Below are 25864 nucleotides of genomic sequence, written 5' to 3'. Positions count from 1 at the left end.
CAGCATAAATGGCATGGATATATATTTCCCAGTCATGGTTTTTCAGAGGCTTTTAAAACAATTATTTATCAGTTCAACGGAGAGTACGGATTCTTGCTCTGCAGAAAGAGATCCACTGATTCTATGTAACAGAATTCCGAAAAGGGAATTAACACTTTTGTTTCTGAGGTGGTCGGGGCTTGTGTTTGCTTGTCATTTGGGGTTTTTATTCCTGAGATGTGTGCCTTTTCGACATGAAAGGAGAAATTACAGGTGGTTCCTCCCTGCTGCAAGAGTGTCGAGTGTATTTGGTTAAAATTTTCTTCAGAAATGGTAGGCGGGGTTGCTTATCTATTCCAGTCATTATTTTTCTCTGCAGTTCTTTCTGCAGAGCTGCGAGTTCCTGCTGTTCTCCTTGAATCTTTCCCAACCGTTGCCCTCTTTTCCTTGGGATTCCCCGGGTAGTGTAGGTTGGAATGGCTGGTCCATGTCTCAGGGAAGGAATAAAAGAACGAGGCGATTTCTTTTTCTAAGAACAGGCAATTAACCATAGCACTCGATTCTGCGGTGGCCACAGCTTCAGATTCATCTAAGAGGTCTTGTCTGCATCTCTTGAGTTGACTAAAATTGTATTAATTAGTAACTGTGATGGGGAATCATAACTGCGCAGGAGATTCGTGGTTCTTCATTAAAGGAATTGGGGAAATAACGTAGATACTAGCTGTTGCAGATTTTTCCTTAATGATCCGTTTATCCTGAAACTGTATTCTGGGACCTGGTTAAAAACTGGCCACATACCCCTTGTTTAACGCTTTTTCAGTCTTGGACTCCAGAAAGACTCGTTTCTCCTGGATAGAACAGTGACAGGTCCTCCATCCAGAGTAAGAGAAGAGATTGTCACTCATCGTTTGCGTGAACACTGTTGCAGAAATGATAGGACTGGTACCATCAGCGGGACGAGTTCATTTTGCTAGATTTCTTTTTCCATTCTGGCTGGTAGTTCCCTCTTTTTCTTTTGCCATTCCTAATTTTTCCTTCATGCACAGGTGTCGATGAAGACTGAGGCCTCAAAGAGGGGGAATTTTTTTTTTTTTTTTTTTTTTTTTTTTTTTTTTTTGTTCCAGACGCGACTTTCTTATCCTGTTTATAAAAAGAGAGGTGATTGGACCCTGTATAGAGAATTCGTTCTCTTAGGGTTTTTTGGTTTGTTTGCTTTTTTTTTGGTTGGTTCCCCTTCCACTCCTCCCTCCCCAGTTTTTCTTATGAATGTCTATTTAAAAGGATAATAAGGCTCTAAGATTCAAATATGGATATCAAATGTGTAGGAGATTCGCCAATTGACACTTCAGGCACTTGAACCAGGTCTACTTGAAAATTTACCAAAGGCCATCAGAGTCTAAGGTGTGCAGCTGTAATTCTCTTTCCTCGCTGCCTGAAAATGTTTCGTTGAAAATGTGCCATAGCTACATGAATACACAAAAATTAGAACAAGGTTTTGCTAACGAGCGTCAGCCCTTTACATCTTAATTTCTGAGAAAAGAAAAACCTCTTCCTGGGATTATAGAATGACTTGATTGAATATAGTCATGTATAAGCTGGATAGGTTCATTATAGGAGCTTTCCTGCCTCCTGGGTAGTTGTAGGTACAGTGGGCACAGAGTGATGAAGTAACCTACAGCTGTATATCAGAGTCGGTTTTCTTTCGCTACCCTTGCGCCGCTCATTCCATCATGTCCCCTACAAATATTTGTGAAGGAAGTTCTGCTTTTCTACTACTGCGTTAGGACTCGTAATACTCCGTACGTCGTATTAAAATAACTCGATTACATTTCACTGCGTGCAGTGCCGGGAGGAGGCTGCGGGCGCCGCTGTTGACCGAGAGGAGCGAGAGGGAGCTCGGAGCGCTGCAGCCCCGCCCGCCGCGGCCCGGCTCTCTCTCTCTCCCGGTGTGTGAGTCGGCGGCGGAGCGGTCTGCGATCGTTCCCGCGGTGCGGAGACGTGCTGAAGGGAGTCGGAAGAGCCTGGCAGGAGCGGCCGGGAGCAAAGCGCCGGAGCGACACGGTGAACCAGATCCGTGAGCGGCGGCGGAGAGCTCCCGGCAGTGTTGCGGTGCCGCGGTGGAGATGTGCGCGGCGGGGAGGCGCTGGGGCCGGCGGCAGCGAGCTCTGCTCTGGGCCGTGCTGCTGGTGGCGTGGGAGGCGGCGTGGGGGCAGCTGCGCTACTCCGTGCCCGAGGAGATGCCCAAGGGCTCGTTCGTGGGCGACGTGGCCAAGGACCTGGGGCTGCAGCTGCCAGGGATCCGTGATAATGCCGTCCGTGTTGTCTCCAAGGGTAGGACGCAGTATTTCGCTCTGCACGGGAAGACGGGACATTTAGTAACAGCAGACAGGATCGACAGAGAGCACCTGTGCGAGAATGTGCAGCAATGCGTGCTGCGCTGTGAGCTGATAGTGGAGGGAGAAATGAAATTTTATGAAATAGAAGTGGAGATCACGGACATAAACGACAATGAGCCCAGCTTCCGAGAGGCAGAAATTGAAATTAGAATGAGCGAGACGACAGCCCCGGGGTCTCGGTTTCCCCTCCGAGAAGCACAAGACCCAGACTCTGGCCGGAATTCCCTGCAGAGCTACGAGCTGAGCGGCGACGAGCACTTCTCGCTGGCCGTGCAGGCGGGCCCCGGCGGCGATCAGCGTCCCGAGCTGGTGCTAGCGAAGGCGCTGGACCGGGAGGAGGCGGCGTTTCACGAGCTGGTGCTGAGGGCGATGGACGGCGGCGATCCGGCCCGGACGGGCACGGCTCGGATCCGCGTGACGGTGCTGGACGCGAACGACAACGCGCCCGTGTTCAGCCAGGCGGAGTACACGGTGCGTGTGCCCGAGGACGTGCCCGTGGGCTCTGTCCTCGTCACTGTCACGGCCACGGATGCCGACGAGGGTCTGAACGGGCAGATGAAATACAGCTTCCATAAAATTTCAGACCGGGCATCAGAACTTTTCCACCTGGACACCGAGTCAGGAAAAATAACTGTTAAAAATTATATGGACTTCGAGGAAATCTCCTCCTATGAACTTGAGGTTCAGGCACATGACGGAGGAGAGCTTTTTGATACAGCAAAAGTTATTATCACAGTGACAGACGTCAATGACAATGCGCCCGAGATTTCGGTGCGATCAGCGCTCAGCGCGATTTCTGAAGACTCCCCGTCGGGGACGGTGGTGGCCCTGTTACATGTTCATGATCTGGACTCGGGGACCAACGGCGAGATGCACTGCTCGCTGGATGGGGATGTCCCGTTCCGGCTGCAGAGCACACACGGCGGCTACTACAGCGTGGTGACAGCAAGAGAGCTGGACCGGGAGCAGGTGTCGGAGTACAACGTGACGGTGCGAGCGGCCGACGGCGGGTCGCCGCCGCTGCAGAGCAGCGCGGTGCTGGCGCTGCGGGTGCTGGACGTGAACGACAACGCGCCGGTGTTCGCGGAGGAGCGCTACAGCGCGCGGCTGGCGGAGAACAACGCGGCGGGCGCGCTGGTGCTGACGGTGCGCGCCACGGACGCGGACTGGGGGCAGAACGCGCGCGTGCGCTACCGGCTGGCGGAGGGGCGGGTGCGGGGCGCGCCGCTGTCGTCGTACGTGTCGGTGCAGGCGGAGACGGGCGCGCTGTACGCGCTGCGCTCCTTCGACTACGAGCAGCTGCGCGAGCTGCAGCTGTGGGTGCGTGCGGAGGACGGCGGCGCGCCGGCGCTGAGCAGCAACGTGTCGGTGCGGCTGCTGATCGTGGACGAGAACGACAACGCGCCGCAGGTGCTGTACCCGCCGGCGGCGGCGGCGGCGGCGGCGGCGGGCTCGGGCGCCGCGTGGTCGGGCGTGGAGCTGGCGCCGCGCTGGGCGGAGGCCGGCGCGCTGGTGGCCAAGGTGGTGGCGGTGGACGCGGACGCGGGGCAGAACGCGTGGCTGTCGTACGAGCTGGCCAAGGCCACGGAGCCGGGGCTGTTCCGCGTGGGGCTGCACAGCGGCGAGGTGCGCACGGCGCGCTCGCCGCTGGCCCGCGACGCGGCGCGCCAGAGCCTGGTGGTGCTGGTGAAGGACCACGGGCGGCCGGCGCTGTCGGCCACGGCCACGCTGAGCGTGGTGCTGGCCGAGAGCGTGGCCGAGCTGCTGGCCGAGCTGGGCAGCGCGGCCGACGGGGCGGCGGCGCCGGGCGAGCCGGCCGCCAGCCTGACGCGCTGGCTGGTGCTGGCCGTGGCCGCCGTGTCGTGCCTCTTCGTGGCCTTCCTGCTGCTGCTGCTGGCGCTGCGCCTGCGCCGCTGGCGCCGCCAGCAGCTGCTGCCGGCGGACAGCGGCGCCCTGCGCGGCGTGCCCGTGTCGCACTTCGTGGGCATCGACGGCGTGCGCGCCTTCCTGCAGTCCTACTCGCACGAGGTGTCGCTCACGGCCGACTCGCGCAAGAGCCAGCTGCGCTTCTCGGGCGGCAGCTGCTGCGACACCCTCCCGGCCCGGCCGCCGCCCGACGAGCCCGCGCCGCTGCTCGGCGACGAGGATCCTGCCGGCGCCCTCCCCGTGGATTCCGTCTCTGCCCCGGTGAGTTCCCCGTACCCATTTTTCCCCGCTATCCTTTTTTTTTTTTTTTTTTTTTCCTTGCTTCTCTACTCTTTTCCGGCGTTTTCTGTGTCCCTCAGATCAATGTTTGCTGACAAGGATAGCAAAGTATCTTTTAGGGCCATGCTGATCGCGGGGCTTCTTGCCTGCATCATGGTGAACATGGGGTCGGGTCTGAGCTTTCTGGTTTGTGAGAGATGCATGATAAGGGCGACTACTCTTGGACTGAGGATTTTTTAAATCAATTTATCATATGATCTTCACTGCCTCAGTATCTTTTGAAGGACATGTAGTGTTTCACCTCCTTCTTGCTTCTTCTGTGAGATATATTTGGCAGACAAATATTTCTTCCCTCCTAGTACAGACTTATAAGGACACCTGTTTGAAGGCCATAGGTTATCCTGGTGCATATTGCAGGGAAACGATCTGAATAACTGGCATTTTGATGGAAACTGCTTTCAAATAATCAAGGTCAAGAAACAACATGCAAGATTTTAGAGGCAGGAGATGCAAATACTGGGCTCTGTGTGTCAAAGATGGCTAAGGGATACAAGGTTTCAGTGTCTATCTGTAGTATAATGTAATGCAATTTGCTCCTTCCCAAACGTGTATGGCTTAACAGATATTACTGCAGTTCTATTGAGACGCGTGGGCTTTTTACAGGTTAAAGTAATGTATTTAATTAATAGCCTTATATATTCTAATCTGAAATGTCACAATGGAAGCTTTGTAATAAGGAAATTCATTACATCCCTACTTTAAACACCTAGTTTGTGTATTTTCTCCAAGAGCCTTAATCTAGATGAGAGGGATCCCTTCATTTCTGCAGATGTTACCTTATTGTCTTGTTCTTTGTACTGATCTCAAGCTGAGCCTTTGTATCTGGTGGTATCTGATCCCAGCTCTTACATTTGCTTGGCTGTCCCATACATGCCTTTCATTTTTACAACTCGACAGGGAAAGACATTAATAGATGTTTCCTTAAATTTTTAACGGGAGAAATTGTCTTATTTCTCACATGCACACGTTAAGACGTTAAATATTAGCCATGGTAAATTATCTCTGCAACTTTTCTTGCAGTGGAGTACATCTGCTAATGGTAAAGATCAGAGAGATCTGTAACGAGTTTGAGGAGACTCTTGCAGGTGCAGTGTGTGAGGAAGTACTGTTGGAGAGAAAGCAGGTGGTTTTTAAACTTCCATGGTCCATTGCTGGGCTACATAAAATGAATATGAATATGTTCAGATTATAAGTGACCAAGCTGTGGATTCATACGTTTGCTTTCCTGGGGTGCTCTCTGGGAATGATAGTTAAACTGTTGACTTGTTTGTCATGACCAGGTAAAGGTGGGCCTGTGTGTGTCTGAAACTTTATCTGAAAATGATAGAATCACTGATCTTACTTGTCAGGGAGAGGTTGGCCCGAGGGAGAGACTGGCCCCTAAGCAGGCAAAGGGGGGTTCTGTGATCCAATAATCTGGATGTGCCTTCATGTCATGCCTAGTGCCAAGGCCTGTGCCACTTACACCAAGTGCCCTTTTCCTGTGTCCAGAAAAGAATGGCAATCCTCCAATGAATTTGTCTGCAAGAAGTGCCCAGGGAAGTGCATGCTTCAGGGGTTCTGTGTCTAAGAAAGGTTGTGGGAAGTGTCATTTCCCCAGCTATATGTCCTTGTTACAGTTGTGATGTAGAGTTTCATTGTGGTTGTACTAAGCTTTCCCAAGCCTTGAGCAGACCTTCAGATGTTAATAATGGCCCTTGCTTGTATGATGTTTCTGCTGATGTTTTGTTGGTATTGAAAGTGGTAGGATTGTAGGGATGGGAGAGTCTAATTTACCAGCAAAGTATGGGTTTGGGACCTTTTATTTGAAGCATGTGTCAGAAAGTCACTCATTTTATCCTCTGTCATGCCTGATACACCTCTTCCCTGTGAGTGGTAGCTCTTGGTTGTGGACATAAACATCACATTACTGGTTGCAGAGTGACATATATTCAAAAATGTCCATGTGCTTAGGAAGAATGATGACGTCTTTCAGTTGATTCTGATCTGAGTCTTTAACTGAGTTGCACATTGCTTATGCCTGTTAGAACATTTTACATTTCTTCAAGTATCAGTGATGAGCAGAGTCCATCTGTGTGGGCCTGTGTTGTGATCCCTGTTCTCCATAAGGAGAAGTTGTGTGGAAAACTTCTTCCAGTGGTGTCTGTCTGCAAAGGGGTCCCTGTTGGGTGATGTCTGAGCATTCTGCCTGCACAGAGACAGGGCAGATGAAAGAGTTGCTGAAATATCTAAAGGGTTGGTGTAGATATTCAGTTTTCCCTAGCTGTTATATGGATCACATAGTTATGGTTCTGTGCATTTTTCTTTGCTTTTTCTCCAAAGAAATTACTTGGAGGGCCTTACCTCTGTATATTATATATGTTTCTTATGTACTTGTTACAGCAGACACAAGTTAGGCCTTCAGAGTTAGTTAGGCCTTCAAAGTTAGGCCTTCAAATTTGTGGGGTATGACCAGGCCAGAAAAGCTGATGAGAGCTCTTGTGTGTTTCATGCAGTGAAGTCACACTTGTAGTCCAGAAGAAGATTTCAGGGTCACACTTCCAGCCTGAGACCTCAGTGGGTTCCAGGTGCTCTCAGGGATGAATTTCCTTGCCCACAGAGAAGGCTGAGATTTCCTCCTGGTGAGTTTCTTTGAAAGAACTCTAATGCATCCCTGCATTGCTTGTGTGTTTTTTTTTTTTCCTTGACATGTTATTACAGCTGATGTGAAATGAGGACATGTGAGGGGGGTACATCTGTGTTCTAATTTTGTCATATGTTGAGAGATGTAAAAATGACCTTAGGAGAATTCACATCTTTGTGGACCAGTGCATGTGATAAAAGAGGGGAAGTGCATAGCTTGATAAAGAGTTCATGAATGTGGTAATTACATTTTCCACCTTGGATCTCAATTCAGGCTCTGTTTCCTGGAAGGCCATGGTTCATGTTTCCTTCCCACTTGTTGAGCGCTGCTTTGCAGGAAATAGTAACTTCCATTGAGAACCAAATGGAGACAGAATGTTGTGTGAGAGGAAAATTAAAAGTTGCTCAACTCGAGAGGGTAGCTGTAAAATGCTGCTGTCCAAATCCACTTACCTGGGGATTCTTCTTGTGTCTCTGAGGACTGCACAGCCACATGCTGCTCTCTGTGATTTCCTGCACTGCTCAGGCCCTGATGTGTCACAGCAGCCAATGACTGGCCCCATGTATGGCAGTAGGAGGCATTTTGTTTGACTTCCTAGATATAGTAAGTGCCAAGGATTTCTGTTGTTCTGCTGCTTAGTAAAGTCATTTAGTCCAGTCAGAGAGGCCTCATAGTCCTTTCATATTCCTGCAGCTTGCCTAGCTTGCACCTTGAGGCCTCAGTGAGTTTCCACGTGCTCTGGGAAAGAATTTTTAAGGCTGTGTTGTGGTAAAGCAAAAGAAAATCGCAGCACTAAAATATTTCCCCTTCTCTGAGGAGGTCAGATGGAAGTTAGGGGTTTGTATATGAATCTTCAGAATTCATTGAAAACCATTCAGGTGATTTTGCAGTCCTAAAACGGACTGGGGAGATGTTGGGATTTTTGCCTAGAGGTTAGGAAAATCAAACCAGTGGAAATATTAAATCAATAATTGTCACAGGCCTTATTTTTGAGCTTCCACCAAAAGCACAGAAGGTTTTCTGTGTGGAAGGAGAGTCAGTGTAAGGACAGGCACAGGGCACAATCTGCACTTCTTTGCACTTTCTTATTCTCTGCCATTTGTATGCACACTGCCATTTATCTGAGAGCAGATCCACTGCTTCTGGGCTTCATATTTCTCTACAAGTGTTAATCACTGGAAAAATGTCCTTTTGATTTACACCGTTTTTGCACCAGTGATAGGCAAACAGTATCTCGGGTACCACTGGAACAATTATATTGTAAATTATCCCAGCAATCTTCTTTTCAGATTTTGGCTTCAATTGTTTGACTACGCATGAGAGAACCAATTTGTATTTTTGGAGCACATATTTCCTTTCTGATTTTTGTGCCATCTCAAACCAGAGTGTGCAAAAATCTTTGATAAGGTGTAATACTTGTTTCCATGCCTATTGCAGCGACAAACAATTAAATCGTTATCCCATGGATATTGCTGCTGTAATCATAAGGGTTCCTGCTTGTCGTTAAACAAGTGGGTCTGATCTTGCCGTTTGCAATCGGGGAGAGCCCCCGGGGCCGGTGCAGGCGCTGAGCCCCGCCCAAAGCCGGGCCCCCTTGAGCGCGGCCATCCGGCGGCTGCAGCGGCGCGGCGGCGCCTCCGGGTGCCGCTGTTGGCCGCCGCCGAGCGGCGCTGGAGCCGCAGCCGCCGCCGCCGCAGCGTCCTGGCCCCGCAGGCTGCTCGCTCGCCCGGCGCCGGCCACAGCGGCAGCGGCACCGCCGCCAGCAGCAGCAGCAGCAGCAGCGGCGGCGGGGAGAGGCGGCCCGAGCGGGCCGGCTGCGCTGCGGCGGCCCCTGCGCTGTGAGGCGAGAGCGGCTGGAAGGGAGGCAGGGCAGCGGCGGGAGGCAGGAGCGCGGCGAGCGCAGGCGGCGGAGAATGGCGGTGAGGCGGCGGCAGAGGCGCGGGCCGGGCGGCGGGCGAGCGCTGCTGGCCGCGGTGCTGCTGTGCGTGTGGTGCCGGGCGGCGGCCGAGCGGGTCCGCTACGCCATCCCCGAGGAGCTGGGCAGAGGCTCGCTCGTGGGGCCGCTGGCGCGGGACCTGGGGCTCAGCGCGGACGAGCTGCCCGTGCGCAAGCTGCAGGTGGCGTCTGCCGGCAAGAAGCAGCTGAAATACTTCACGGTGAATGAGGAGAACGGGAACCTGTACGTGAACGAGAGGCTGGACCGGGAGCAGATGTGCGGCGAGTCAGCGACCTGCTCTGTTAGCTTCGAGGCGCTTGTGCAGAATCCGCTGAATATTTTCCACGTCGAAGTGGACATCCAGGACGTGAATGACAACACGCCGCGCTTCCTGCAAGATACTTTCCACCTGGAGATCAACGAGTTTACTTCTTCCGGCGCCCGCTTTTACTTAGGTATGGCAGAGGATCCGGACACAGGCAGTAACTCGCTACAAGGCTTCGAGCTTGAGTCCAACGGGTATTTCACTGTGGAGGTGAAGGAGAGCCAAGACGGCAGCAAATCCGCGGAGCTGGTGCTGCGCCACTCACTGGACCGGGAGAGCGAGCCAAGCCTGCGGCTGATGCTGACTGCTCTGGATGGGGGAGACCCGCCCCGGACTGGCACCGCCCAGCTCTGGATCAACGTCACCGACGCCAATGACAACCCACCCGTGTTCGCGCAGGACCAGTACCGCGTCAGCCTGCGAGAGGACACGCCTCCGGGATCAACGGTGCTAAACGTGTCAGCCTCCGACGCCGATGCAGGCACGAACGCACACATTACCTACGGCTTCGGGAAAATGCCGGCTAAGGTGCTTCAGAAGTTCACGGTGGATGCCGAGCGAGGACTGATCACGCTGCAGGAGGCGCTGGACTTCGAGGACACGCGCGCCTTCAGCTTGGCTTTGGAGGCGACGGACGGCGGCGGTTTGGTGGCGCACTGTAAGGTGGAGGTGGAAGTGCTGGATGTGAATGACAATCCTCCTGAGATAAGAATTCTATCGCTCTCGAGCCCGGTGCCTGAGGACACAGCGGTCGGCACCGTGGTGGGTCTTTTGAACGTAAATGACCTGGACTCCGGCGAGAACGGCCAGGTGTCGTGCGAGCTGTCGGGAGAGGCGCCGCTGTCGATCGTGGCGTCCTCGGGCGGCTCGTACAAGGTGGTGACGGCGGGCGCGCTGGACCGAGAGCAGGCGTCCGAGCACCGCGTGACGGTGGTGGCCCGGGACCGGGGCAGGCCGGCGCTGCGGAGCAGCGCGGAGCTGGTGCTGGAGGTGTCGGACGTGAACGACAACGCGCCGGTGTTCGAGGAGGCGGCGTACAGCGCGTACGTGGCGGAGAACAACGCGGCGGGCGCGCTGGTGCTGCGCGTGCAGGCGCGGGACGCGGACGCGGGCGCCAACGGGCGCGTGAGCTACTGGCTGGCGGGCGGCAGCGCGGGCGCGGCGGGCGCGGCGCCGCTGGTGTCGGTGGAGGCGCGGAGCGGCGCGCTGTACGCGCAGCGCTCCTTGGACTACGAGCAGTGCCGCGAGTTCACGGTGGCGGTGCGGGCGCAGGACGGCGGCTCGCCGGCGCGCAGCTCCACGGCCACGGTGCGCGTCTTCGTGCTGGACCGCAACGACAACGCGCCCCGGGTGCTGTGGCCGGCGGCGGCGGCGGCGGCGGCGGCGGGAGAGGCTGCGGGAGGGGCGCCGCCTCCTTTCGAGGTGGTGCCGCGTTCGGCCGAGGCCGGGTACCTGGTGGCCAAGGTGGTGGCGGTGGACGCGGACGCGGGGCGCAACGCGTGGCTGTCGTACGAGCTGGTGCAGGCGTCGGAGCCGGCGCTGTTCCGCGTGGGGCTGCACAGCGGCGAGGTGCGCACGGCGCGCGCCGTGTCCGAGCGGGACGCGGCCAAGCAGCGTGTGGTGGCCGTGGTGAAGGACCACGGGCAGCCGGCGCTGTCGGCCACGGCCACGCTGCACGTGGTGCTGGCCGAGAGCTTGCAGGAGGCGCTGCCGGAGCTGAGCGAGCGGGCGGCGGGCGCCGAGGCGGCGGCGGCGGCGGCGGCCGAGCTGCAGTTCTACCTGGTGCTGGCGCTGGCGCTGCTGTCGGCGCTCTTGGTGCTGAGCGTGGCGCTGGCCGTGCTGGCGCGGCTGCGGCGGGCCGGGCCGCCCGCCGTGCTGCGCTGCCTGGGCGCGCAGCGCTTCTCGGTGGCCGGCGCCGCCTTCCCGGCCGACTTCTGCGAGGGCACCTTGCCCTACTCCTACAACCTGTGCGTGGCGGCGCCGGCCCGCGCCGTGCCCGAGGCCGCTTGGCCGCCGCCGCCGGTGCCCATCCTGTCGGCGGAGGAGCTTCTGGGCGGGGATTCCTGCGAGAAGCCGAGCCTGAACAGCAGTGCCGCCGAGGGAGATATGTCTACCGGTCCGGACGCACCACAGGTCTGCAAATCTGCATGTTCCCGTTGTTGTCCTTGAGTCGTTTCCAAGCGTTGCCCTTTTTTCCTCTTATTTCTCCCGCATTATATGGATGAGGTGTGCTGCTATATCTCTGCCTGACGGGGTGATAAAGCTGGCTCACTCGTCCCTCAAAATGTAAGCATTTAGCTGCGGCAGTTATTGGGTTTTTGGTGGTATCTGTTTCACATTCTAATGAAAGTTGTTGTCTAAAACTTTCACGTTGCATTTAATTTATATTAGTAGTAATGGCCAAGTCGAATGTTACTCTAAGGAGGAAAATGTGCTGAACCTGTATGACAGCTTTGGGTAAAACAGAATTGACAGAATTGATTCTGTGGATTTTTCTTTCATAATCGATTTTTTTTCCCCCTGGATTATGGATGCTTATTTTTTCATCTGGTTTATGGATCCACTACGATTATGGATGCTGGTGGATGGCAGGATACAAACCCTTTTGCTAATCCTTCCTTTTCATTATTATACTCAGAAAGGCAACCTGAGAGTGGGATTAGGTGAATGGAGTGTGTCAGGCAATCCACCAGTTGTGAAATACGAGAATGTCGCCAATTCTGTGGGAATTCTGCTATCGAAATGACAGGAATGCGAAAAGAAGTAGGAGCATTTAGCTGTTGTTAACAGTGTTTTTACATCCTGCGTGATACTTCAATATTTTTTGACATTCCTGATGTTTCTTTCATTTACAAGTGTAGAAGATGTCCAAAAAAGGAAAAAAAAAAAAAAAAAAAAAAACAAGAGCTAGTTTTCTTTCTCTATGCTTTTTACAGAAAGAGAGCATGTTTTGTATCCTGTTTAAATTGTCCTCCGTGTTTTTTTTTTTTCAATAGTTGTTACATCGTTTTTTACAAGGATAGACCAGTGAGACTGGGGAAACCTTTCTCATATGTCAAAGGAGCTGCCAAAATAACGATTTAAGTACTTGAATCAAGTCCATTTGTACATTTATCCATGGTCCCCGCTGTTTAGGCCACGCAGCTCTTCTCTTACTATTCTACAGTATTTTGTTGAAAATACATATTGCCAGCGCGAATTACAAAGAGTTAGATTAATGCTTTACTAACAAGCTTCAGTTCTTTGCGCCTTGGGTTTTGAGGAAATGAAAGCCCTTTCTTGTCGCTACAGAACGACTTATTAAATGTTAGCATGTATTAACTTCGATTATTCTGGCAAGATTAATTGCAGATACTTCCTGATAGTGCAGTCAGAGAAAAGTGCTCCAGGGACCTACAGTCTGAAATCGGGGGTGGGAGATAGTGATCTTTGAGTATCCAGGGGTTTTCCTGCTGTCCTCTGTTCCCATTTATATCCTATAGGGAGACATCCCAGAGCACCTGGCAGGTGCCTGAGCAATCAAAGCTCATGGCAATTGTAAGGGGCTATGTTAGACCCCACCTTCTTCCGCATTTAAACGCCTCTTTTTAGTCAATCACAGTGCATTAGTGCAGTAGTTAATTTAGACCAACTCCTGTATGAATTGGAGAATTTAAAGCAAAGTTCCTGCCATTGGGTTAATGAGCCTGATATCTCCGCTACTCCGGCGGGCAGAGTTTTGTATTTGATCATCACATTGTGTATGAGTAAGCCTCTTTTGTTTAGTGGTTGTCCAGTCATACAAGAAGCACGGCTTCAACTCGTGTTTTTAGACTAATAGGATAGGACTAAGACTTTTCTTACACAATAAAATCAGACAAGATATTTACCTATATCGCCGGTAGCAAATAATGTTTTTCCGTGAGTTAAAAACGCCCCGCTCACGAGACACCTCTGCTTTCCTCACGATCGTGATGTGTTCGAGCATAAAAGAAGAGATCGGCTGGAGAAAAGCAGGAGGTGTGTGCGGCAAATGTCTCCTTCCCGCCCGTGGGCAAGGCAGCGCTCGGTGCCTGCAGTGCCGGGAGGAGACTGCGAGCGCCGCTGTTGACCGAGAGGAGCGAGAGGGAGCTCGGAGCGCTGCAGCCCCGCCCGCTGCGGATCGGCTCGGTCACTCGCTCCGTATTAAGCTCGGCAGCCGAGCGGTCTGCGATCGTCCCTGTGGTGCGGAACCGTACTGAGGAGAGGCGGCGGTGCCGGAAGAAGCGAGTGGAGAGAAGAGCGGGAGCGAGATCGGCGGAGTGACCGGCGGGAAGAGGCCGACGTGTTTGCAGTGCCGGCGGTGCCGCGGCCGAGATGTGCACGGCGGGGAGGCGCTGGGGCCGGCGGCAGCGAGCTCTGCTCTGGGCCGTGCTGCTGGCAGCGTGGGAGGCGGCGTGGGGGCAGCTGCGCTACTCCGTGCCCGAGGAGATGCCCAAGGGCTCGTTCGTGGGCGACGTGGCCAAGGACCTGGGGCTGCAGCTGCCGGAGATCCGCGACCGCGGCGTCCACATTACAGAAAGAGGTAGGACTCAATACTTCTCTCTGCACGGGAAGACGGGATACTTAGTGACAGCAGAGAGGATCGACAGAGAGCAGCTGTGCCGGCTGGTGGAGAAATGCGTGCTGCGCTGTGAGCTGATAGTGGAGGGACAGATGCAGGTTTACGGAATCGAAGTGGAAATTACAGACATTAACGACAACGCACCCAGCTTCAGAGAGGCAGAAACAGAGCTGAGAATGAGCGAGATGATAGACCCGGGGTCTCGGTTTCCACTTCCCAGGGCTCATGACCCCGATAAGGGACTGAATTCCCTGCAGAGCTACGAGCTGAGCGGCGACGAGCACTTCTCGCTGGCCGTGCAGGCGGGGCCCGGCGGCGATCAGCGTCCCGAGCTGGTGCTGGCGAAGGCGCTGGACCGGGAGGAGGCGGCGTTTCACGAGCTGGTGCTGAGGGCGATGGACGGCGGCGATCCGGCCCGGACGGGCACGGCTCGGATCCGCGTGACGGTGCTGGACGCGAACGACAACGCGCCCGTGTTCAGCCAGGCGGAGTACACGGTGCGTGTGCCCGAGGACGTGCCCGTGGGCTCTGTCCTCGTCACTGTCACGGCCACGGACGCCGACGACGGCTTATACGGGCTCGTGAAGTACTCTATGAAGAAAGCGACCGACATAGAATCGGATATTTTTCATCTGGATACTGAAACTGGAGCGCTCAAACTGTCGAGGATCCTGGATTTTGAGGAAGGCGTTTCGTATGAACTGGAGGTGCAGGCATATGACAGTGGAGCACTTTTTGACACTGCAAAAGTCACGATCACTGTGACAGATGTGAACGACAATGCGCCCGAAATGACAGTATCATCAAAGCTCAATGAGATCCCGGAGGACGCTCAGCCGGGAACTGTTGTGGCCCTATTGCACGTGCAGGACCGTGACTCGGGGACGAATGGCGAGGTGCGCTGCTCGCTCAACACGGACGTCCCGTTCCGGCTGGAGAAATCCTTTGAAGACTACTACCGTGTGGTGACAGCGAGCGAGCTGGACCGGGAGCAGGTGTCGGAGTACAACGTGACGGTGCGAGCGGCCGACGGCGGGTCGCCGCCGCTGCAGAGCAGCGCGGTGCTGGCGCTGCGGGTGCTGGACGTGAACGACAACGCGCCGGTGTTCGCGGAGGAGCGCTACAGCGCGCGGCTGGCGGAGAACAACGCGGCGGGCGCGCTGGTGCTGACGGTGCGCGCCACGGACGCGGACTGGGGGCAGAACGCGCGCGTGCGCTACCGGCTGGCGGAGGGGCGGGTGCGGGGCGCGCCGCTGTCGTCGTACGTGTCGGTGCAGGCGGAGACGGGCGCGCTGTACGCGCTGCGCTCCTTCGACTACGAGCAGCTGCGCGAGCTGCAGCTGTGGGTGCGTGCGGAGGACGGCGGCGCGCCGGCGCTGAGCAGCAACGTGTCGGTGCGGCTGCTGATCGTGGACGAGAACGACAACGCGCCGCAGGTGCTGTACCCGCCGCCGGCGGCGGCGGCGGCGGCGGGCTCGGGCGCCGCGTGGTCGGGCGTGGAGCTGGCGCCGCGCTGGGCGGAGGCCGGCGCGCTGGTGGCCAAGGTGGTGGCGGTGGACGCGGACGCGGGGCAGAACGCGTGGCTGTCGTACGAGCTGGCCAAGGCCACGGAGCCGGGGCTGTTCCGCGTGGGGCTGCACAGCGGCGAGGTGCGCACGGCGCGCTCGCCGCTGGCCCGCGACGCGGCGCGCCAGAGCCTGGTGGTGCTGGTGAAGGACCACGGGCGGCCGGCGCTGTCGGCCACGGCCACGCTGAGCGTGGTGCTGGCCGAGAGCGTGGCCGAGCTGCTGGCCGAGCTGGGCAGCGCGGCCGACGGGGCGGCGGCGCCGGGCGAGCCGGCCGCCAGCCTGACGCGCTGGCTGGTGCTGGCCGTGGCCGCCGTGTCGTGCCTCTTCGTGGCCTTCCTGCTGCTGCTGCTGGCGCTGCGCCTGCGCCGCTGGCGCCGCCAGCAGCTGCTGCCGGCGGACAGCGGCGCCCTGCGCGGCGTGCCCGTGTCGCACTTCGTGGGCATCGACGGCGTGCGCGCCTTCCTGCAGTCCTACTCGCACGAGGTGTCGCTCACGGCCGACTCGCGCAAGAGCCAGCTGCGCTTCTCGGGCGGCAGCTGCTGCGACACCCTCCCGGCCCGGCCGCCGCCCGACGAGCCCGCGCCGCTGCTCGGCGACGAGGATCTTGCCGGCGCTCGTCCTGTGGATCCCGCCCCTCCCTCGGTGAGTTATTTATTCCGGAAGGCAAAATTCCTTTCAGTGACGTTTTGGTTAGTCATGCTGCGGGGTGATGGACGTATAAGCCGTTGTTGGAGGACATAGAAGTGATGCCGCTGCCTGGTGCGGGTTTTTTCCGTGTCTTTAATTTTTTGTCTGCTGCCAGGTCCTTTCTCGTTTTTTTCCCTTACGAATATAATATAGTTTTCCTCACTGCCTTAGCTCTTCCGAATGGATTCCTTGTGTTGTTAGTCAGGGGAATGTCACATTATTATCAGAATCCAATGTCTTCCCGACAGCACATGTGCTTGAGTGCTGTGAAATATTCCTGAATGTGATGCTGACATTGTTTCTATTCCTCTTAGCCTTTAGTTTTTCTCACGGTAAGCCAGTGACCGAGAATTGTCTTTGCATTCATCTATGTTCTGGTCTTTGTGCACGCTCTGGAAGAATGTATATGGTTGAGTACAAAGAGCCATTGGAGGAATCAGTAGAGAAATTTTGCTGATGCCATGTCTTTAAATTTTTTTTTTTGGCAAGTACTGGGTGTGCCTTAGCTTGAAAAATTCTGTTATGGCAGGAGCCGTGCCAGGGGAGAGGGAAAGAGTGTCATTATATGGGTGGCAAGGTGAGGAGAGGGGAGAATGACCCTATTCAGATTTCACCATTTTAGTTTGTCCTAGAGGACTTCTCATTCGTGCCTTCCAGAAGTTAGACATTTCTTCACAATTCTCTAATGACCAAAGAGATGTGTCCTCCACCTTCATGACAGAGATGTAAAGATAGCCGTGTGAAGTCCATGGTGTGATGGTGCTTGTTGAAGAGAGTGGTCTAGGCCAGAAGGTGACTTCTGTCTTCTCGAAGAGGCTCGACTAGAAGAATTTATTCCAGCTGTACTGGGAGCCCTGGGTGGTCCTTCCTGTGTGTTTGCAGGTTGATACGATGTTTGTAGCTGATAGCTTAATTGTGCAATTGTGGCAATTGCCATAATGTGAGCTTCGGGAAGAGGATGCCCTGTATTCAATCCCTGCTAAAGATTGAGATTATGTCTCTACTCCAAGTGCTGAAATGTAGAAGAGTGGGTTCTGCCCTCTTATTTTCTGCATGCTTTGTTATTATGAGCTAAATGATAAAATGAGTCTGAAGCTGTCTTATTGTTTGATATCGCACTGCTCAGAATGTGGCTGCTCAAGCAGTGGTTCATCATTCTGCTTCCCTGTAGTGTGACATTTCCTGGCAGTGGCAGTTATTGAGCGTCAGCACACAGGGGTGTCAAGGTTTGAGAGTAACGTATCTTCCAAGTTGCACAATATGCTGAAGTAGGATAATGGTGTCTCTGAGCTGCTGCTCTGATGGCTGGGTTTTAATCAGATATGCACATTGCTTAGTGTGTTCAGTACATTTTAAATTTCTTTGAAGCATCATGATGAGCAAAGATATATCTTTGAATGCATGTTATGATCCTCGTTCTCAGTAAAGAGAAGTTGTGTGTGCCTCTTTTCTCTCCTGGTGTCTCATGAAAATAGAGCAACTCCCAACATTTGCTCTGCTGTGATTAGAAATACCTGAAATATGTAAAGATGGTGTACAAGTTCAGTTTGTCTTAGTTGTTAAATGAGGCTGACAGTAATGCTTGTGTGCATTTTCCCTTTTTTATTGTCTGTAGAAATTACACTGGGAAACAGTGGTGGTGGTCTTTGGTGTGAGCCCCTGAGTGAATGTTCTGTTGACTTTTAACCAACTGCATACCCTGCTTGAGTACCTGCTACTGAAATATTAGGGTATCAAAGCTTGCTGAGGGAGGCACTCCCCAGCTGGTGAATGTACATGGCCTGATCCTGGTGCACATTACAGATATCTTTTTCTGTGCATCTGGGAATTTTATTACATGTTCTTGCAACTTCTGAGGGTCAGAGGATCCTATGCAGGTAAAGAAGGGCTGGAGATAAGGGTCCTGGGAGCTGTGTGTGAAGGTCTCTTGAAAGACACAAGAAATATGGATTGCTCTTTTCCCTGAGCAGTGCCCAGCTGTGGAATCATGCAATGTGAGTTTCATCATCCCCAAATGTTTAGCTGGATGACATTATTCCACCTGTAGGGGGAACCCTGGGAGGTTGTCCCTGTGAGTTTGCATCTTTTCATCAATCTTACCTAACAGCTTAAATATGTAACAGATACATAATGGAAGTTTGGGGAAGATCAAACATTTCACTTGATACCTAATAAGTACCTGAATTATGTAGCTACTCTGGGTGCCATTATCTAGAACTGTATGGGATGTTCCCTTCCATGAAGCATGTGTTAATTTGTTATCTTGCTTGATCTAATGAGCCAAAGGTGGGCCTTTTTCTCTGAGAGTGTCTGGAAGATGACATCTGTTAGAATTGTCTGTCTGACCTGTTCATGCCTTCCATGGTTTTAGATCTGAAGAAAAAGACTTTCATAGATGTCTTTCTGAAAAACACCACTTAAAGAAATACTCTTTCTTGTCAAATCTTCGTGGTGAGAAGCCAGTGGAAGATCAGTGTGAGACTGGCCTCAGAGCAGGCAAGGAGGGGATTGCCTGCTCCACTAGACTCAGGGTGCTTCCACAGCAATCCTAGTGCCAAGGCCTGTTGGACTTACAGAATTGCCCCTTTTCCTGTATCCCAAAAAGATACAGACTTGCATGAATTTGTCTGCAGACATAGCCACGGAGATGCAAACATGATTCAGAGACTCTGTGTTTAGGAGCTGTCAGTTTTCCAGCTGTATGTCCTTGTAAGACGGTGATGTAAAATCTTGTCTTGGTTGTACTGAGCTTTCCCCAGCCTTGACCAAGCTTCAGATGTAATTAATGGATCTTGCTCATATGAAGTATCTGCTGATGTTTTGTTAGCATTTAAACAGTTTGTGGAGAATGTAGGGCATGGGGTGGTAGTTTTGTTAGGAAATTCTAGTTTGGGGGCTTGAAGATTTCACATTCCTTGAAATGAAAGAGAGCAGAGACGTTCGTATGTGTTGATCTGCGTGCTGTGATCCTTATTGTCCATGAGGAGAAGTTGTGTGGGAAACATGTCCTTTGATGGTGCCTGTTTGCCAAGTGGTCTCTGTTGGGTGATGCGTGAGCACGCTGAAGCATTCTGTCTGCACAGAAATCGGGTAGGTAAAAGTTTGCTGTGGTATAGTTTGACTATCTCCAAGGTTGGTATAAACATTGAATTTCCCCTATTTTTGTGCCCATAGTTATGATCCTGTGCACTTTTCTTGTTTTCCAAAGAGCTGACTTAGAGAAGCAGGCCTGTGTAAAGTCCCTGTGAACCTCCTGTGTACTTCTTGCAAGGTAGATGATGCTTCTTGTGTACCTGCTACAGTTGACAAAGTCTGAAATATTAAGCCCTGATTCTTAACTTCTGTGCCTTTCCTGTTCCTTCCTTGTTTCTTTATGTTCTACAAGTAGGCCTTGATTTGGCTGATAGTCCCTGGAAGTAGAGATGTGTTCAGATGATCAGAGGGTGGGAGTTGTTCTCATCCATGTTCACCCATGAAGGTGTTCAGCTGCCAGCAGAAAGACCTTGATACACTCCTATTTTCCTAGAATGTTCCAGAATTATGTGTTCTTTTGCTTGTGGCTGACATGCAGCCAAATGTTGGGTCATGCCTGTAGTGCAACTAAAAGTTGTGAAGGCAGAGCAAGGAAGGTGAGGGACTCGCTTGGAACAAGGAACATGGATGGAACAATGTGTTTTTGGATGGGAAGTGTTTTGGTTTCGTGCCTGGTGCCAAGGCCTGTGCCATTTACGTTCTGATCCCAATTTCCCTGCTTTGAAAGGCAATGGTTGTCATCTGACAGTGAGGTATTAGAATGTGTGTAGCTAGAACATTGATGTCTGAGTCGAATGGCTTGTGATTCTTCTCCTTTATCCATCTCTGTGTCCCTGGAACATTATGATACATGGTTTCCTCACAGCTGTAATTACACTTCCTTTTAGGCCTTTGTTTGCTGGCAGGTCGTGGTTCACGTTCCCATTTCTGGAGATAAGACATGTTGCTTTAGAAGATGCAAGTCTTGTTTTGCAGCAACAACTCACTTTAATCACCTAAACCAGGACTTTTGGTGAGAAGGAAATGAAGAAAAAGCTAAAAAGGAGTCTCTCATCTTTTCTCATAGTATACAAACAAGGCCCTTTATAAAGTGTTAACATTTTGACAATTTTGTTTGTAGGGAAGTTAACAGGCCACATCATGTAAAAAAACCTCATGAGAGCTGATGATGACTTCATAAAATGAAACTAGATGTGTACCAGGAGATTTGTTTTACTTCTGCTGAAGAAATGACTCTTGCCTTGCTTTTTGTTTTGAGCGTGACCTCAGGGCATCTGATCTCACATGAAAGGTCCCATCTGGTCCTGTTGTCCAAGTGCAGGTGGAGTTCAAAGAGTTGTAGACAATATCTCACTGCCCAGCTGGAAACTACCAATGTGTGGGGTCTTCAAGGGCCTGTACTTGGATCACAATATTCCGGGTCTTTATCAGTGACACAGCTAATTGGATTGAGAGTACCCTCTACGGGTTTGCAGCTGACACCAAGCTCAGTGGTGCCACGGATCCAGTAGAAGGATGGGATGTCATTCCCAGGGACCTGGACAGTCTGGAGGAGTGCACTCATGTCAACCTCACCAAGTTCAACAAGGTCAAGTGCAACATCATGCACCTGGGTCAGGGCAATCCCCTTTCAGTCCAGACTTGGGGGATTGAGAGCTGCCCTGTGGAGAAGGAGTTGGGGTCCTGGGGGGTGACAAATGGGATATGAGCTGGCAGTGAGTTCTTGCAGGCCAGGAAGTCAATCACATTCTGGGCTGCATAACAAATAGTGTGGCCAGCAGGACAAGGGAGGGGCAGCTGACAGAACGAGAGGACACAGTCTTCAGCTGTGCCAAGGGGAATATAGGCTGGATATTAGGAAAAAGTTTTTTATGGAAAGAGTGATGAAGTACTGAACCTGTCTGCCCAGGGAGGTGGTAGAAGAGTCACCATCCCTGGAAGTGTTTAAAACAAGACTGGATGTGGCTCTCGGTACCATGGTTTAGTTGAGGTTTTGGGGCATGGGTTGGACTCAGTGATCTTGGAGGTCTCTCCAAGCTGGTGATTCTCTGATTTTCTGTCTTCACTGTGTTTTTGTGAGACCTGATGTTAGAGTATATCCAGAGAAGAACAACAAAAATTGTGAAAGGGATGGAACATCTCTGCTATGTAGATGGGCAGAGAGAAGACCTTCAGGCAGAACTGAAAAGGTGCTGTGAAGAAATTACTGTGATGTCTACTAAATCAAATGAGTAAATGAAAGATAGAGAGCGTCTGGACTCTTACTGTCCAAGGGATTGACAGTCTGGGGCCTATGTTGTGAGCTCCTGTGTGAGGCCTCCTGTGTATTAGTTACAGTCCAGTTTGCTGTGTCTTGTGTATACTGCAAATGACCCAATCTGCAATGTGAGGCCATGACTGATACTCTTCTGGTGTTTTCCCGTTCTTGGCTGGGTTGGTTAATATTTTTACTATGTTTGGTATGGTTTGGGTTGTCTGTTTGTTTGCTTGTATTTTTGTCAAGGAGTAAAGTTGATCCTCATTGTTCCTGTCAGTCCTGGAAACTCCAAAACATAATTGTCCTGTATGGAAAGTATCTCTCATCCATCCCTTGAGGCTGTACATGTATTCATAGAATCCTAGAAACACAGATCCAGAGAATGATTTGTGTTGCTAAGGACCATAAAGTTCCTCTCGTTCACCCTCCTCTGCTGTGTCCAGGGATATCTTCCACCAGGGCAGGTTGCTCAGAACCCCACCCAGCCTGACCTTGAATATTTCATTCAAGAAATACAACTTCATAAATGGATGTTTCCCCAGGGTGTTGTTTTTCTCTTTGGCCAACATGGAATCAAAATGTTGGTATGTGTGGATGGTGAAACTAAAGGCTGTGAATGCAGAGTGAGGAGGGTGAGAGCTCAGTTCTGTGCCAGGAAAATCAATTACTCAGTGTGGGTTTGGCAGAGAAATGGTTTGGTTTCATGCTCGGTGCCAAAGGCAGTGCCCTTGCTGTTCTGCTCCTGGTTTCTCTGTGATGAAGGACAATGACAGTCCTCCGACACTAACACTTTCCACAGTAACTGTTCATGTAGAACCTTAATTCTTGGCTAGAACTGCTAATGAATCCTGTGTGGAACCTCCGTTATCCATCTGCATCTCTATGTCACAATGGGAAACAGAGTTTCCTCAGAGTTGTAATTGCACTTTGATTCAGGCCTTTGTTTCCAGGAAGGCTGCAGCTCCTTGTCACAATTCTGGTCAGTACTTTTAAATATGAAACGGTGACTGATGTTTTCAGCACATCCTTACTTCAGCCACTTAAGACTGAACGGTGTGTGGGGAATAGGAAGCAGAAGCAAGAAGGGAATCTGTTGTAATTTGCCAGAAGATTTACCTTGAGAAAGAGGCCGATGAGAAGCTGTTGAAAATGATGGTTTCATAACTGTGCAGGATGAGCCGGCCATGCAGTAAAAGAGTTGCTGAGCTGAAAACTAATGCTTCAAATGAACCCTGCTGTCCTGCTGTTCTGTGTGAATCTTTAGGGTCAAACTTGCAGTTTGGGACCTGAGTGACTTCCAGGCGCCTTCTGGGGTGAATTTTAAGGCCTGCAATGAAGGCCTAGAAGACTTCACTGTGAGCATCTCTGACTACTTGTTCTCTTCTAATGCTTCCTTGCATTTTCTGATCCATGATTTGGGTTTTTCTGTGGGGTTTTTTTGTTTCATTTTGTTCTTCCTTGATTTACTCGGTATGTGGGTATATTTTGATTTATCAACAAGCTATCTTTTATGAGCCACATATGGTGTGTTAGTGTCCCTTGCTCTTGTTCCAGTGGGAGTGGAAGGCAGGAGATAGGAGAGAGACTTTGTGTTCTGTTCCTGTTGGGAGAAATAGATGTAAATATGACTTTAGTGGATGTTGCATGTCTGTGGAACAGAGCATGTGATAAGGATGAGGAGGAGATTCCCTTGAAGCCAATGGTTTGATGAGCCATTCTTTGTTGGATGACTGCTGTTCTTTTAGTGTGGTTGTTTATCATTTGTGTGCTCTAGAATCCTTCAGTTCCTTATCATAATGGTGGTGAGCAGACAATGGTACCTCCCTTCTGGGTGTGGCTGTAGTGCATTATCAACTCATGCTAGATGTGAGCAGTGAGGAGATGGGCACAAGCAAAACCTTCCAGTGGCATGGCGTGGAGGAGAGAGCAGACAGGGGAGCTCTGTGTGTGAGGCTAGAGAAGAGCTCAGGCATTCCCTTGCTTGTCACATGTCATAGGTGACACCAGCCTGTGCCTGATGGAGTCCAGTGTGATTTGAGTGGCTTCTGTGGAACAAGGGAGACCTACAAAATGTTATTTCATCTGTACATTTCCATATGTTTCTACTCTTGCAGTGTTTGTTGTCATGAGCTCAACCTCAGCGTGTCTGACCTTAGGTGGAAGGTCTCCTCTGTCCCCAGTGCCCGAGTGCAGCTGCAGTTCCCACACGCCCCTGTGATGTTTACAGCTGCACAGAGGAAGGGTTTCATAAGCCCTCCTGCTGTGCTCACCCAGGAACACTTTGTCTGTGTTGTAAAATGCAGAAGCATCTCGGCTGCAGTTGTCAAAGTGAAGAGTGGCCACCCAGCCCATCCAAGACTGCCATGAGCAGACCAGGGGCCAGTGGGAGAACTTGTGCCATGTCCCCCAGGCCATCACCCAGAGGAGCATGCTGGGCAATCATCTGGAGGCTGTTACATGGCTGAGGAAGAGGCTGGAGAGTCACCTGCAAAGAGTTACAGACAGTGGCTGAATGTGCAGGTGGAAAGCAGTGACTTGTGCTGTCCCTGAAGGGCCCTGGCTGGGCCCAGTTCTGTTCAGTGCCTTCATGGACAATGGCACTGAGTGCACCTTCAGCCCATGTGCAGCTGACACCAATTGGAGTTGATTCAGGGGAGGGCAGAGCTGCCAGTGAGGCTGAGGCTGGAGAAGTGGCCCCTTGCAACCATCCTGAAGTGGAACAAAGTGCAAGGTCCTGCAGCTGGGGTGGGGCAGTCCCCAGTTTCAACAGAGGGTCAGGGATAGGGAAGAGCTTTGCAGAGAAGTGCTTTGGGTCATTGGTGGGTGATGAGATGGGACATGAGCTGCCAATGGGCACCTGCTGCTCAAATTGTGTCCTGCACTGCATGACAAGCACTCAGCCCAGCAGGTGAAGGGAGGTCCTTCTCCCCTCTCAACTCTTTTTGTGAGAGCATAGACAGCATGCAGATCTTGGGTCAATATCCCAAATGGACATGTTAGAGTCCCCAGACGGATCATGGAAGTGGTCTGAGGGTTGGAACATCTCTCTTTTGCAGAAGGACTGAAGGAGTTGAGGTCTTCAAACTCAGAGAAATGAAAACTCTGTGTAGACTTTTGAAAATATTTTGCCCTTTCAAGTTATGAATAAACTTATAGGAGAGATGTGGAGAGTTTTTTTTAATGAGGACTGGTGGTCTTAGGAGAGCAGACTATTGTTTTCCACTAAAAGAATGGACATTTTGATTAGGAGAAAGCTTTTCAGTGTGGGTTGTGTGAAAATAGAAGATATTGCCCAGAGAAGTTTTGGATGTGCCTCCAACATTGAAGTCTAGCAAACAGTGCTCCTGCTCAGGGCAGACGTGTGGATTAAATCACCGTTAATAAAATTTAAGTTGGAAACTGAGAAGATTGTTTGGCTCCGTGAAGGACTGAGAATTGCTTTGCATTTCCCATTGTCAGGTGCTCAGATATGGATGAATGAAACAACTCAGATGAATCAACTTTGATGGGTCAGAAACAAGAGTAAAGGTCATTCTGCTCTCTTGGCATAGGGGTTGCTTATATTGGTTTAGGCTGCTCTATAACTCAAATTCAATCCAGGTAAAGAAAACACAATTCAAGACAAGTGAGAAAAAGCTCTTGAAGTTTTCCCTATATTATCATTTACTGCTGGTGCAAATGAGCCGTGATTACTTAAGAGCAGCAGAATTCCCTTCTTTATTGCCCTGTCATGAGTATTTGCTTCTGACTGTTGAATGTGACTCAAAACAATGCTGTAAAAGCATCCGACATCGCATCTGAGTTAGAAAGGCCTTGGAGTGGAATTAAGCAAGAGGTTCTGCGCTGGCTGTTTGCAATCGGGGAGAGCCCCCGGGGCCGGTGCAGGCGCTGAGCCCCGCCCAAAGCCGGGCCCCCTTGAGCGCGGCCATCCGGCGGCTGCAGCGGCGCGGCGGCGCCTCCGGGTGCCGCTGTTGGCCGCCGCCGAGCGGCGCTGGAGCCGCAGCCGCCGCCGCCGCAGCGTCCTGGCCCCGCAGGCTGCTCGCTCGCCCGGCGCCGGCCACAGCGGCAGCGGCACCGCCGCCAGCAGCAGCAGCAGCAGCAGCAGCGGCGGCGGGGAGAGGCGGCCCGAGCGGGCCGGCTGCGCTGCGGCGGCCCCTGCGCTGTGAGGCGAGAGCGGCTGGAAGGGAGGCAGGGCAGCGGCGGGAGGCAGGAG

General features: G+C 52.2%; 2 protein-coding genes across 4 annotated transcripts in view; both read left to right on the top strand.

Moving 5' to 3' along the window:
• The window catches only part of LOC137482874 (protocadherin gamma-A4-like), a 160641-nt gene that overhangs the window by 2829 nt on the left and 131948 nt on the right, over positions 1-25864 (top strand). Inside the window, exon 1 of one of the 3 annotated variants that reach the window (XM_068205482.1) lies at positions 1933-4562. The exons of 1 other annotated variant lie outside the window; for it this stretch is intronic. In XM_068205482.1, the coding sequence (XP_068061583.1) occupies positions 2103-4562 (2460 nt within the window). In that variant the 5' untranslated portion in view covers positions 1933-2102. Of the gene's footprint in view, positions 1-1932; positions 4563-9158; positions 11658-25864 lie in introns of those variants that run through there. One more of the 3 variants, XM_068205476.1, reaches the window with a different exon arrangement.
• On the top strand, positions 13834-25817 carry LOC137483317 (protocadherin gamma-A10-like). The gene is made up of 4 exons (XM_068206305.1): positions 13834-16316; positions 19445-19451; positions 20870-21007; positions 25594-25817. Exons 1-4 carry the CDS (start codon positions 13860-13862, stop codon positions 25815-25817), a joined length of 2826 nt encoding a protein of 941 aa, XP_068062406.1. The 5' UTR covers positions 13834-13859.

The sequence above is a fragment of the Anomalospiza imberbis genome, chromosome 15 (genome assembly GCF_031753505.1).
Source record: "Anomalospiza imberbis isolate Cuckoo-Finch-1a 21T00152 chromosome 15, ASM3175350v1, whole genome shotgun sequence".
Taxonomy (NCBI): Eukaryota; Metazoa; Chordata; class Aves; order Passeriformes; family Viduidae; genus Anomalospiza; species Anomalospiza imberbis.
This window is presented reverse-complemented; position numbering and strand designations above follow the sequence as displayed.

Coding starts and splice junctions, on each gene's coding strand:
- LOC137483317 (XM_068206305.1), top strand. CDS start 13,860: ATGTGCACGGCGGGGAGGCGCTGGGGCCGGCGGCAGCGAGCTCTGCTC. Junction 21,008..25,593: donor GTGCAACATCATGCACCTGG/GTCAGGGCAATC, acceptor CGGCGGCTGCAG/CGGCGCGGCGGCGCCTCCGG.